The sequence below is a fragment of the Moschus berezovskii genome, chromosome 2 (genome assembly GCF_049115385.1).
Source record: "Moschus berezovskii isolate FMDL1 chromosome 2, NW_MosBer_1.0, whole genome shotgun sequence".
In the NCBI taxonomy this organism is placed as follows: domain Eukaryota; kingdom Metazoa; phylum Chordata; class Mammalia; order Artiodactyla; family Moschidae; genus Moschus; species Moschus berezovskii.
This window is the reverse complement of record NC_142461.1, coordinates 18,586,551-18,600,831: the sequence shown is the minus strand read 5'-3', so window position 1 is coordinate 18,600,831 and position 14,281 is coordinate 18,586,551. Positions and strand designations below refer to the sequence as shown.

At 45.2% G+C, this 14,281-nt stretch overlaps 1 protein-coding gene across 1 annotated transcript in view; it reads right to left on the bottom strand.

The window, feature by feature from the left end:
• DNER (delta/notch like EGF repeat containing) overlaps nucleotides 1-14,281 on the bottom strand; it is a 390,295-nt gene that overhangs the window by 140,384 nt on the left and 235,630 nt on the right. The window contains exon 6 of the mRNA XM_055397670.2: nucleotides 11,243-11,396. Within this exon, the coding sequence (XP_055253645.1) occupies nucleotides 11,243-11,396 (154 nt within the window). The remainder of the gene's footprint in view (nucleotides 1-11,242; nucleotides 11,397-14,281) is intronic.

Here is a 14,281-nt window from a genome sequence, read left to right as displayed (position 1 = left end):
GGGAGCTTACACTCCAGAAAGCAGAGAAGACACATTCACAGGAAACAACAAAACACAGTGAGAGGAAATCCAGCACCTGCTACCGAGCCAGGCCCATGTGGTGCCCCGTGAGGCTGGACCTCCTGGGGGGCGAGGGGAGGAAGGCTGGGGCCAGGCCAGGCTGTGACAGCTCCAACCTGTGTGCCGAGCAGCTCGGGGTCACCAGCAAGGTGCCTCTGAAGGTTTCTGAATGCAGCACGGTCATGACGGAGGAGGGCTACAGCTGGGTCCCTTCCTGTTCTCATTTGCTATATTTGGGAGGAAAGCTCCAGACTTCCCGCCCTTCTCCCTGGTCTGGACAGAATGAGGCAACTCCAAACGGTCAAGCATAAAGGGGCGAGGAGGGATGGGCACAGCCTCGAGGAGAGAACGAGGAGAACACAAACTCCCGTCCTTCTCACATGCTTCCTCTCACACTTGTTTCAGTTTAATTCAGTTCAGTCGCTCAGTCGTGTCCGACTCTGTGACCCCATGGACCGCAGCACACCAGGCCTCCCTGTCCATCACCAACTCCCGGAGTTCACGCAAACTCATGTCCATAGAGTCAGTGATGCCATCCAACCATCTCATCCTCTGTCGTCCCCTTCTCCTCCTGCCTTCAATTTTCCCAGCATCAGGGTCTTTACAAATGAGTCAGTTCTTTGCATCACATGGCCAAAATATTGGAGCCTCATCTTCAACATCGGTCCTTCCAATGAATACTCAGGACTGATCTCCTTTAGGATGGACTGGCTGGATCTCCTTGCAGTCCAAGGGACTCTCAAGAGTCTTCTCTAACACCACCACAGTTCAAAAGCATCAATTCTTCGGCACTCAGCGTTTTTATAGTCCAACTCTCACATCCATACATGACTACTAGAAAAACCATCATTTTGACTAGACGGACCTTTGTTGGCAAAGTATTGTCTCTGCTTTTTAATACCAGTGCCCTTTATGGATCACCTATTCTGTGCCATATGTATGCATGCGGATGCAGACATGTGCTTAGGTGTGTATAAGTGTATGGGTGTGTATGCATGTGTATGTATATATACACTTGCACGTGTGTGTGGATATGTTCTCTTTAACCCTTACAAGGTCAGTACGGTTATTCTTTTTGCAGACAAGACAACTTGGACTCAGAGGAGTAAGGTAGAGCTGGTGAGTGACTCAGCGTGGAGTTAAACCCAGCACCGCAGACTCCAAATCCCATGCTCATTTATTCCTCCCAGGTCTTTTCTCTCCTTTTCATGAGATTTGTTTGGAAAGACTGTGAGAGTCAGGCTGGCCCTGAGGCAGAGACATGGCAGGGAGTGACCTATTTAGGTCTGGCTCTTCTGGGTCTTAGCAGAGGACCAAAGGATGTCCTGAGGGTCCCCCGTGGTCCAAGTTGGCTCCCCAGAGAGGGAGGCCACAGAAGGAGCTGAGGCCAAATCTCTGGCCAGAGGAAAGAACAGAAGCGCTCCGTGCAAGGCATCCAACTACGGGCTTGACAACAGTAACAACAGTAAGATCCAATGACACTCACCAAGTGCCCCGGGTACCCTTCTAAGCACACCGCATGCATCACTATCCACTGAACTGTGAGCTGTGGGTTCTGTCACCCAGCTCAATTCATAGAGCGAAAGCTGAGACCCAGTGAGATTAATTTCCCCCAAGGTCACACAGAGGATGAGTAGCGAGAGCAGGCTTTGCTCTCCCTTGGCTGGGCTCCTGTCCTGGGTTTCTGGAAGGTTGCACTGCAGTCGTAAGCAAGGCAGCGTGGTGAGGGTGACAGGCTTATCGCAGTCATTCAGGCAGCAGATGACAAGGTTTGAATCGGGGCACTGGAAGAGGAAGCAGTGTGCACGGCAGATGGGGAGCCATCATAAACGGGGAGACTGTCCAGAAATAAACAAAGTGGCAGGGGGTGGGGGGCAAGAGTCAGGACTGAGCTTGCAGCCCAGACATGAGGGAAGTGATGGCACCGATGATGGAACCTGGAGCCATGCGGGGAGAGCGAGGCTTGAAAGCCTGTGTGGGAGGCTGACGGAGGAGGGGGCTGAGGGTGAGCAGAGCATCACTCTGAGCCCAGTGCAGGTGCTGGGACTGGGTGACTGGCCAGGTGCAAGGATGGGTCTGGAAGCCATCCACTTAGAGGTGACAGCTTGGAATGAGTGGCTGCTGTCCCAGGAAGGAGAAGGGAGCTGAAGTGGGTGGTAAAGACCAAGCTCTAGAGATAGAACAGGGAAAGGAAGGCGGGGAGGAGGCTGGAGAGGTCCTGGGAGAACACACACAAGGCAGTCCTCTGTAAGACAGGAGAGAAAGGCTGCTAGAGAGAGGAGGGCTAAGAAAGAGCCCTCAGTCACTCAGTCGTGTCCGACTCTTTGCAACCCCATGGGCTACAGCAACAGCAGGCTTCCCTGTCCATCACCAACTCCTGGATCTTGCTCAAACTCATGTCCATCAAGTCGGTGATGCTATCCCACCATCTCATCCTCTGTCATCCTGCCCTCAATCTTTCCCAGCATCAGGGTCTTTTCCAAGGAGTCAGTTCTTCGCATCAGGTGGCCAAAGTATTGGAGTTTCAGCTTTAGCATCAGTCCTTCCAATGAACACCCAGGACTGATCTCCTTTAGCATGGACTGGTTGGATCTCGTTGCAGTCCAAGGGACTCTCAAGAGTCTTCTCCAGCACCACAGTTCAAAAGCATCAATTCTTCGGCGATCAGCTTTCTTTAGAGTCCAACAGAAAATTATGAACTGGACACAGAGCAGTGATGAAGAGGACGACAGAGGGAAGGAGGGAGAGGAGGGGGAGGGAGGGAGGGAGGAGGTGAGCACACAGAGCCGCCCCAAGGACTCATGAAATCCTTACTTGTTTGAGGGACTGGTTTTGAGCTGAGACCTCCAGTCCTTACAGACTAGAAACCAGGGCTGGAATGGGGGAAGGGGATGGCAGGGTGAGAAAACCAGAAAAGTGTGGAAGCATAAGATCCCAGAGGGAGAGAGAAAGATGAGCAAGGTGGGTTCCGAGGCTCCTTCCAAGGCCCCTTTCATCCTGAAACTGAACTAACCCCTCTTACAACCTGCACTCATCTGCTCAAGAACTCAGCCCTCAAATTGAGCGAGAGCAGGTGTAGGGACCCAGCAAATTCCACTCAGGATTTTTCTCCAGGAGGAGGTGACCCACTCCACACCCCCAGCCAAAGGCACCTCAGTGTTTAAAAGAGTGAAGCTGGGATGGCAACACAAGCCAAGTTCCCCTCGCCCCGGAAACGATGAGTTTTTAAAATAGGCTGAAATCATCAATTAGGCGAAACAATGAAGCTCACTGACGTTGAGACGGGCTTTGTACAACACGTCCAATATTGTGGCAGTGGTGTATCACAGCCATTCTTTTCAGAAAAAAAGGAATGGCTCCTCAGAGGAAAAAAATCACCTTCTCAGAATTAGGAAGCTTTTATAAAATACATCCTGATTAAAGAAGTTAAATTCTGTGTCTACTACGAGCAAAGCACAGGGCACGGCACCAGCCCGGGGTGGAGAAGTGAGTCACATCATAGATCAGCACCACCCCCAGGCCAGACAGAGTCTGATGCGGAAGGAAAAAACACAACACGTGTAAAGAGAGAAGTAAGGGGACCCAGCCCTCAATACACATCTAGGTGCCCTGGGTAGAATTCCATCTCATTCTATTCATTCATCCTTATTAAGCACCTGCTATGTGTCAGACGTGTCAGCTGAATTGGAGCTTATGTTCTCATATTTTTAAAATAATTGTATTTATTTATGTTTGGCTGTGCTGGGTCTTCACTGTTTCGTGGGCTTTTCTCCAGTTGTGGCGAGCAGGGGCTACTCTCTGGCTGTGACGCACACGCTTCTCACTGTGGCGGCTTCACTTGTTGTGGGCACAGGCTCCAGGGCACGTGGACTGAGCACAGGCTCAGTAGTTGTGGTGCCCCGGCTTAGCTGCTCTGCCGCGTGTGGGAACTTCCCGGATCAGGGATGGAACCTGCGTCTCCTACATTGGCAGGGAGATTCTTTACCATCTGAGCCACCAAGGAAGCTTCTGCTGCTGCTGCTAAGTCACTTCAGTCACGTCCAACTCTGCAACCCCACGAACGGCAGCCCACCAGGCTTCCCCATCCCTGGAACTCTCCAGGCAAGAACACTGGAGTGGGTGCCATTGCCTTCTCCAATGCGTGAAAGTGAAAAGTGAAAGTGAAGTCACTCAGCTGTGTCCGACTCCTAGCGACCCCATGGACTGCACCCTACCAGGCTCCTCCGTCCAGTACTTTTGCATGGAAGGAAGCTTCTAGGTCACATAAAAACTGAGTGGCTGTGACTATCTCCACATATGGGTTGCCCTTCAGCATCTCTGGATTACCGATGATGCAAAATTCCTCTCTGTACTGGCTTGATGTAAAAATTAAAGCAAAATATCAAAATATTATTGAAACTACAACAAAAGCTTCTTTGCTAAAAATAATATTTTTACTTACTGAGAAATGCTCCCAAGAGAAAAGAGCATGGCATGAAGATGTCTCTGTGAAGAGACTTTCTGAAAATTCTGTTCTCTGCTGACAAGAACCTGGCTTGAATTAATTCATTCATCAAACAAAACCATGCCTCATGATCAGACTTGAAAAATGAAAGCACAGCAGGATAAATTTTCAAAAGGAAACAGACTTCCCACTGTTGGAGGGTTCTTACGCACAGAGCTGGAGCTTCAGAGGTCAATTAATTGACGTTAATTAACCTGTAAATAGTTTTTTTCACAAAGGAAATAGAACTCTCCTGTGGAAGCATGAGTTTTTCAAGGACATTCAGAGCTAAACTGAGTAGAAAATGCCTCATTTCAAGCATCCAGTCCCCCCTCTATGAGTACGCTCACTGCACTGACTCCCTTCCCAGGCAGAGCTCTAGGGACCAAGTGACCAGATTCTAGCAAATGGCAGGTAGCAGAAGTGATCTAAGACACGTCCAGGCACCACTCTCAGAACATCACACAGACCCTCCAGATCCCTGAGTTGCCACCTAGAGACCAAATACCTTCATCAGACTGCGACAAGGTGGAAATGAGTCTTTCCTTGGAAGTCAGGAGATTTGGGAATTGGTGTGTTCCTGCAGTACAGTTCCATGTCACCCTAACATTCTTGACCAAGTTACCACATTCTCTGTGCCCTAGATTTCTCATCTATGAAATCAGTATAATTGAGGATTTAACCCAGAGAGTGTTCTAAGAGCAGCATTGGAAAGCACTCAGCACAGCCCTGGCATATGGTTAACACTGAATGTTGCTGCTGTTATTGCTCAGTCGCTAAGTCAGGTATGACTCTTTGTGACCCCGTGGACTGGGGCACGTCAGGCTCCTCTGTAACACTGAATAAACACTAGCTATTTGTGCGTGCATACATCTCTGTGTGTCTGCATGTGTGTGTGTAATACAGTGGAAAGAAGATGGAGAGTGAGTTTTCTGGTGGTCCAGTGGTTAAGACCCCATGCTTCCCAAAGCGGGCACAGGTTCGATCCCTGGTCAGAGAACTAAGATCCCACATGCTGCACGGTGTAGCCAAATTAAATTAAATTTTTTAAAAAGCAGATGGAGAGGTAGATGCTAAAAGGGGGAAGAGCAGTTGTTCCCATAGGATATGAGAACTGATAAAGTATGGACATGCCTAAGAGAACTGCAGGAACAAGTCAGGCAGCAGCTGAGCAAAGACACAGTTAAGTACCAGAGTTCCTAGATCTCTTCTACCTCTGCTTGGGATGTTCTAGAGCAGGAGGAAGAATGGAGGCTCTGGGGGAAGGAATCCCACGGAACCCAGCTCTGGAAAGGGCCAGTGAAGGAGTTGCTGGGAGTCAGGGAGACCTGATAGAAGCAGGATGGCTGGGAGACCAAGCCAACGTGAAGCCACCTTTGGATAAAGTAGAAGATGACAGAGATTCTATGCCATTCAAGAACCTCAGAAATCAGCACCATGTAAACACCAGTGGAGATTAAAGTTGCTTAAACTATGATTATAACATAGAGACACTCCTTTATAAAAACTAGACAATTCCAAGGACCTACTGTATAGCACAGGGAACTATGCTCCATATTTTACAATAATCTATAAGGGAAAAGAATCTGAAAAAGAAGAATATATACATATATACATATAAAAAGAATATATATATATGACTGAATCACTATTCCATACACGTGAAACGAATACAACATTGTCAATAAACTATACTTCAATTTAAAAACTAGAGTGGTTTGCCATTCCCTCCTCCAGTGGACCACGTTTTGTCAGAACGCTTCACTATGACCTGTCTGACTTGGATAGCCCTGCACAGGCTACACACTGAGTTATGCAAGCCCTTCACCACAACAAGGCTGCAGTGCTGCACTCAATATGTCAGCAAATTTGGAAAACGCAGCAGTGGCCACAGGACTGGAAAAGGTCAGTTTTCATTCCAATCCCAAAGAAGGGCAGTGCCAAAGAATGTTCAGACTACCATACAACTGCACCCATCTCACATGCTTAGCAAGGTCATGCTCAAAATCCTTCAAGCTAGGCTTCAGCAGTACATGAACTGAGAATATCCAGATGTCCAAGCTGAGTTTAGAAAAGGCAGAAGAACCAGAGGTCAAATTGCCAACATCCACTGCATCATAGAAAAAGCAACAGAATTCCAGAAAAATATCTACTTCTGCTTCACTGACTATGCTGAAGCCTTTGACTGTGTGGATCACAACAAAGTGTGTAAATTTCTTCATGAGATGGGACTACCAGACCACTTTACCTGCCTCCTGAGAAACCTGTATGCAGGTCAAGAAGCAACAGTTAATTAGAACCAGACATGGACCAATGGACTGTTTCAAAATTGGGAAAGGAGTACGTCAAGGCTGTATATTGTAACCCTGTTTATTTAACATATAAACAGACTAGATGAAGCACAAGCTGGAATCAAGATTGCCAGGAGGAATATCAACAATCTCAGATATGCAGATGATACCACCCTAATGGCAGAAAGTGAAGAACTAAAGAACCTCTTGATGAGGGTATAAGAGGAGAGTGAAAAAGCTGGCTTAAAACTTAACATTCAAAAAATGAAGTTTATGGCATCTGGCCCCATCACATCACGGCATATAGAAGAGGTGAAAGTGGAAACAGTGACAGACTTTATTTTCTTGGGCTCCAAAATCACCGCAAAAGACTAAGCACCAAAGAAATGATGCTTTAGCATTGTGGTACTGGAGAAGGCGCTTGAGAGTCCCTTGGACAGCAAGGAGATCAAACCAGTCAGTCCTAAAGGAACTGAGCCCTGACTATTCATTGGAAGGACTGATGCTAAAGCTGAAGTTCCAATACTTTGGCCACCTGATGGAAAAGCCAACTCACTGGAAAAGATCCCGATGCTGGGAAAGACTGAAGAGAAGAAGAGGGAGGCACAGAACGAGACGCTTAGCGTCACCAACTCAGTGGACATGAATTTAAGCAAACTCCTGGAGACAGCAAAGCACAGGGGAGCCTGGCGTGCTGCAGTCCATGGGGTAGAAAAGAGCTGGATATGACTCAGTGACTGAACAACAATGATTTTTAAAAATCCCTCAGAGGGAAAAGACATTACAAACTTGGAGAAAATATGTGCAATCCATACAACTGACAAATGATTAGAACAAAAAAGAAACAACTTCTGCAAGCCAACAAGAAGAGCACACACACACACAAATCTGAGTGAGAGATAGGAAAACAAGTAATAAACACAGGAAGAGGACCTCCGCATCATTAGTAAACCACAAAGTGCAGAGACCACAATGAAGCGCCTTTTCTGCACCCGATCATTGTGCGAAAATTAAAACTTCTGACCCTACGCAGCACTGGAGAGGATCTGAATCCCATAAGAGCTCTTATGCGTTTCATGTGGGAGTATATACGAGTGTCACCCCTTTGGAAAACAGTCTGGCATGATCTCCTACAATTGATCAAGCATATTTTCCAGCAATTCCACTCCTAGGTTCAACCTCAAGCAACCCCTGGCACATATTCCAGAGAAAATACACGAGAATGTGCTTACTGGTGCCTGTCCCCAGGAGAACAGAGCAATGAAATTTTATATAGCTTTCCAAAAGGCAGCTTCATATAGGTCCATTTTAGTAACACGGTATTAAGTGAAAAAAGTAAGCACCAGACAAGTACATGCATGATACCATAACATGATTCATGCCTGATTCCATTTTTATAAAATTGAGAACAGTTAAAACAAGAATAAAAATTTTCTATGAAAACATGTAAATGTTTATGCAAGCATGCATACTCAGTTGTATCCAACTCTTTGTGAGCCCGTGGACTGTAGCCCTCCAGGCTCCTCTGTCCATGGGATTTTCCAGGCAAGAACACTGGAGTGGGTTCCCATTTCCTATTTCAGGGGATCTTTCTAGTCCAGGATCAAACCCTTGTCTCCTATATCTCCTGCATTGGCAGGCGTATTTTTTACCACTGTGCCACTCTGGAAGCCATGTAAATATTAAAATCATATAAAAAGGAAGACAAAGGAAGGATCAACTCAAGATTCAGGGTGACTGTTAACTTTGGATGGGTCATAGAGACCAAGAGACGGGCTGTTGAGGAGACTATACAGTTAGTTACCAGGTCTAACTTCTGGTTATAGTGGTGGTTCCACCATTGATTACTGTATATTGAAATAGCTAAGCAAATAGATAAAACTATGCTATGGATAAGAAGAGAGAGTATCACAAACCAACCTTTATGGTCATTCCAATTCTGTGCACCTGCTCTCTTTAAAAATAGAAAAGTCTCCTCTGAGAACAGACTTGGATTAAAAAAAAAACATCAAACAGAAATCATTTCAGTTCAAACAGTGACAAGCTCCACTTACCAGTTCTGATTGAGACTATGTATAGAAGGAGTTTGATTCATCCTAGCACCACTTATAACAGAGAAATTCAAACTTTCTTAAAGACTCATCAATAGAGGCCACATTCATACCCTTTCATTAATTCACCTCATTAACACATTGTCTGAGTGTCCAGGACTCGTCAGACACAGTGGGACACGACGTAAAACAGAAATAATTCAGGTTGTGCTCTCATGGGATTGATTCAGGTGGGGAGACAGGCAGAAATCAAAGAATCACACGTGCACACGTCCACTGCAAACAGGGGAGGGCTGTGAAGGAAAGGAACACCCAGCTACAAAAGAGGGAAAGGGAAGGAGACCTAGATTGAAGCATTCAACTGAGACTCCCTAAGGAAAGGGGGTATTTAATGAGATCCAAAATAGAAACCTGGCAAAAGGCAGGCACCAGGGAGAGCTGGCCAGGCACAGAGAGGCGGACGAGGTCCTGCAGCAGCTCAGGCACCCAGGGAGATGAAAGCCAAGGTGGCTGGTCCCTGAGAAAGGGGAGCAGCGGGGTGAGATGGGGCTGGAAAGGGGTGAGCGACAGATCACAGAGGAGAATGAGGCGGGGGATTCTGGCCTTCATCCCAAGAGCCCCGGGAAGAAGGGGATTAAGTGGACAGCAACATCAGATCAGATGTGCAGTGGAAAATAATCACCCAGGAGAACGGAGAGTCTGGGTCGGGCAACTGACATAACGAGAACCAGGGCTCACTGCGGCGTGGTTGCTCTGGCTCCAGTGTGCAGCATGGACAAGAGCAGACAGAGATAATGTGGGAGGTTATCTCGGTCACACAGACAAGGGGCAAAGGCAGTGGCAGTGGGGCAGTGGCGATGGGACTGCAGAGAGGGGGCTGATTTGAGACGTCTTTAGGGGGAAAGATGGAGAACACTCGGAGGCAGGAAGAGCAGGAGGTGGGGGGCACCCGGGGCGACTTGTAGAGGTCTGGAACACCGGAAGCTGAGCTGTGTGGAGCTGAGGATATGATGAGCTCAGTTTTGGAATGACTGAGCTTAAGGTGGCCTGGAACATACAAGCAGAGACGGCAAATAGGCAGCAGTTTGGCCTGGACATACAATGTTAGGAAACGTGTGATGGAATCATTAAAATGAATAAGGTAGTTCTATATATACTGACATGGAAGTATACTTATGATCAACTGGTAAACACTGAAAAAAGTGAGTTATAGAGCAGTATGTATATTATAATCGCTTTTTTAACATACAGAAAGACAATCATTTGATCTGCAAGGGAAATAACCATACTCATACATAGATACACACACACACAAACACTGGTCTGGAAAACATAAACCAAACTATTAACCTCCTCTCATGACCTTATAAAGTTTGAGCTGGAATAGATGAGTGAAGAACTTTTACTTCTTTGTTTATGAATTTCTGCATTGACGGACCTTACACTGAGCAGTTAATCGCCCCAACTCCCACTTCACTCCATCCGTCTTTCCATCCCCAGCCCTTACATCACCCTGAATCCCTGCCCAGTGGCAGAGATTGGCAAGAGGATGAGGTGGAAAGGGGAAGATGATGTCAGTCTAACACATTATTGATGCTAAAAAAGGGATAATGTGGTGTTTGCTTTTAAGCTGCATGGAAACAGTTATATCAAAATGTTCACCAGTAAAATGCCACTTCCTGCCCCTTAAGGGTTTAAAACCGATTTGGCTGAGCAGTAAGTCAATAAGATGACTGCAAGAGAACAGAAGTCTGTGGACACACTGTCCACTGCACTTTCTTAAGAGTCACCCTTTGTGTTCTGAGGGTGTGAAAGTCTCATGCAGGGTCAATGACTCCCCCATACTAACCAGTGAGTATTAAAGACTTGCCCAATTGTGCAGGATGTATTCCAGGAACTTGGACTAAAACATACATGAACAACGGGAAACTAAACAAATGAGAGGATTGGGTGGCATTACCTACCCACATGCATAGTTTAGCATAAATTCTTCTTAAGTAACTTAGCAAAATCAGCCAGCACAGCACCAGCCCACACTCAGAACACATTTGAAGAATTGTCTTTGAAATATCCAGGCCTCTATTCAACCAGGAAAATCATTGTCCCAGGACAGAAATGGTAGAATGCTAAGAGAGAAGCATCCTAAAGTCAGAAAAACAGCCAAGGGATACAATGTTTATCCCCAAGGCAGCTTCCTTCCTCCATTCCCAGTGACATAAAGCTGGACTGATGGAACTCAATGAGACCTGGGAGGCACCTGTCCAACAGCTGGACAATGTATTGCCTGACCATTGTTAATTAATAAGTGTCTGTTCTACAGAGAGACACACAGGAACTCTGAACTATGGAAACCTTACCAGCAAGGCAGACACAGGTGAAGTTGCCACCATCTTGCTTTTCCTTTGCATCAACACAGCTGGCATTGTTCTGGCAGGGTTTCTTCTGGCAGGCATCAAATTCTTCACAGAAAGTACCCGTGTATTGATCATCACAGTTACAGGAAAATGTTGCCTAAAACACAAACATACAGTATATATTACCTGAGCCCTCTAAAATGTGTGTGTTAAATGTGAAACTCAAAGTTCAAATATACCTTTCATTTTTATAATTATACCAACACCGAGTATTTTTATCATATCACTTATACCATGATCTGACTAAAATCAAAGCTTTCAGAGGAATAGTCTATTTCTTTACAGTTTCATTTCAAACATGTCTTTTCACTGATATGTATCCCAATGGTTTTTAATCTTCCTAAACCAGAAACGGAAATAATAATTATTTTAGGCAAAAAAATAAAGTTTTGCTGACCTGATATGGAAATGACAATTTTGCTAGAGCAGATATATTGTGTTACAGCCATTAAATGAGATGTCACTCCAACTAAAAGCCTTCAGCACAGATAGCATGTGGGACACATCATCACCAAATGTGTTACCACGCCCGCCTTTCTGGAGCACTGAGAGAATTCACCGAATCACCCGGGAAATTAGTTTCAATGTAAAACCACATAGATGAACTGAGTGTAAGGGAAAATAATAGGAGCTATTTCATTTGGTTTGTTATACTAGTAAAGGACCGTAACTCAGACCCAGCGAACTGAATTTTAGTATCTATTTACTTATCTATTTGGCTGTATTGTGTCTTATTTGCAGCACACGGGGTCTTTCCTGGTGGTGCATGGGCTTAGCTGCTCTGTAGCATGTGGGATCTTAGTTCCCCTTCCAGGATCTGAACCCTTAACAACTGGACCACCAGGTAAGTCCCCAGAGAACTGAATTTGACTGGACCCTTCATTTCTGAGACAGTTGTATAATCTCAATAAACTGAGCCTTCCTGCTCTCTTCCTAATGCTGGCCTGAGGGTGATGTGTCTAAAACAGACACAGACCTGGGTCCAAAGCCTATGAAGATGGGACTGCAGATTCTCATGAAGAATAGAGGGGAGGAGGCAAAGGAGAATGGTATAAATAAAGTTTACTGCTTAAAAAAAATCAAAACAAAATTGGGGAGAATGGACACATGTAAATGTATGGCTGTGTCCCTTCACTGTTCACCTGAAACTACCACAACATTGTTAACTGTCTATACCCCAATTCAAAATGAAAAGTTCAAAGTTTGAAAAAAAAAACAAACCAGTCCAAAGCACCTTTTCCAGCTTTCCCCAAGCCCCACAATATCAGGCAAGTGTTTCAAAGCCCCGCCCACAGCCACTCCCAGCCCCACCTGCCTCTCTCTGTGGTGGAGGAGGGGCCTTGGTGTGTGTTTGGGGGTGGGGGCCCTTGATTTTATAGAGACTCTCAGGATCTCACCCAGTACCCACCTCCCTACCAAGCACTACACCACATCTGTCCTAACAAACAAAAAGGTTGCTCTTTCTTCTCTTTGATTTTTGTCTCTTAATCAAGTTTTCTATTTCTTGTCCATCTCTTGATTAATTTACTCCTGAATGTTTAGGTTTCTTTGTAGCTATTTTGCCAATGAGATTCTTTTCTCATCCCTTTCTTGTAATTCCCATCATACCAGCTAGGGATTATCACTGATGAGTAAAATGCTAGTGCCTGTCTTCGCCTTGATTCTCAGAGTCAGATTTCTGTTGATTCAGGTCAAATGTTTTAGTTGATTCTCTTGGGTTTTCCAGATAAAACAACCTCCCTTCCCAAAAGAAGGGAAACCATTTGCAAATCATGATAATGTTGCCTTCTCTAGTCTTCCATGGTTACATCGGTGCAGATCCAGAATAATTTTGATTTCAAAGGGAAATTACAGAATTCACCACTAAGTAGAACACTTGGAATGACAATCAAATTTTATCAAATGCCATTTTAGCTTCTTGGAGGAGAAAGAGCAGCCACTCCAGTATTTTTGCCTGGAAAATTCCATGGACAGAGGAGCCTGGTGGGCTATATAGCCCATGGCATCACAAAGAGTTGAACACAACTGAGCATACACACACACCTTAGCTTCTATTTTTAAAAATCAACTTTTTATCTCTAATCTATCAGTATATGAACTGAATGTTTAAATTCCCTACTACTGACTCCTTATATTCCTAGAAGAAAAGTCCACAGAGGTCATTAAGTCAAACTGTTTTATGACTGAATTTTTCTTGTATTTTTATTCTACTTGTATTTTATGACTGCATTCTACTTATATTTCTGTGACTTCCACCTAACATACCCTATCCCCACAGACTCCTTTTCTAAGAAAAACTATCCCTTGCCTGGTGAGATCATAGTTTACACCATAAAAATGAAAGTGAAAGTCACTCAACTCAACTCAGAGTCAAGTCTGACTCTTTGCAACCCCATGGACTATACAGTTCATGGAATTTTCCAGGCCAGAATACTGGAGTGGATAGCCATTCCCTTCTCCAGGGGATCTTCCCATCCCAGGGATCGAACCCTGGTCTCCTGCATGGCAGGCAATTTCTTTACCATCTGAGCCACCAGGGAAGGCCTTACCTGAGCCACCAGGCATCCATAAAAGGATGCCCTTTGTCACAAGAGGCTAAACCAGGAGTGCATGGAACTCTGATTTCAGCAACAAATCAAGAAGCCAAACAGTCAAACATGACATTTAGCTCAACCAAAACAGCCAGATTTTATGTAGGTGTATTTCTTTTGTTAGTTGAATTTGTTGTTGTTGAAGGAATGTGACAAATCTTTACAAACTACAAAATCAAGTCCTCTTTAGTTTAAGGATACACTCTTCAATTATATCTTAGGAACCAGAACAACAGAAATAAGAGCAGCAGCTTTTGCTACTTAAGTTAAAGATAAACTGTCTGCCTTCTATTCCTATCATCTCACACCTCCTTGTGGCAAATGGCAGTTCCCTCTACATTCTAGCAGGAATTGATTCCTGTTTTTTTCATGATGTTGTGAGGTTTGTTTT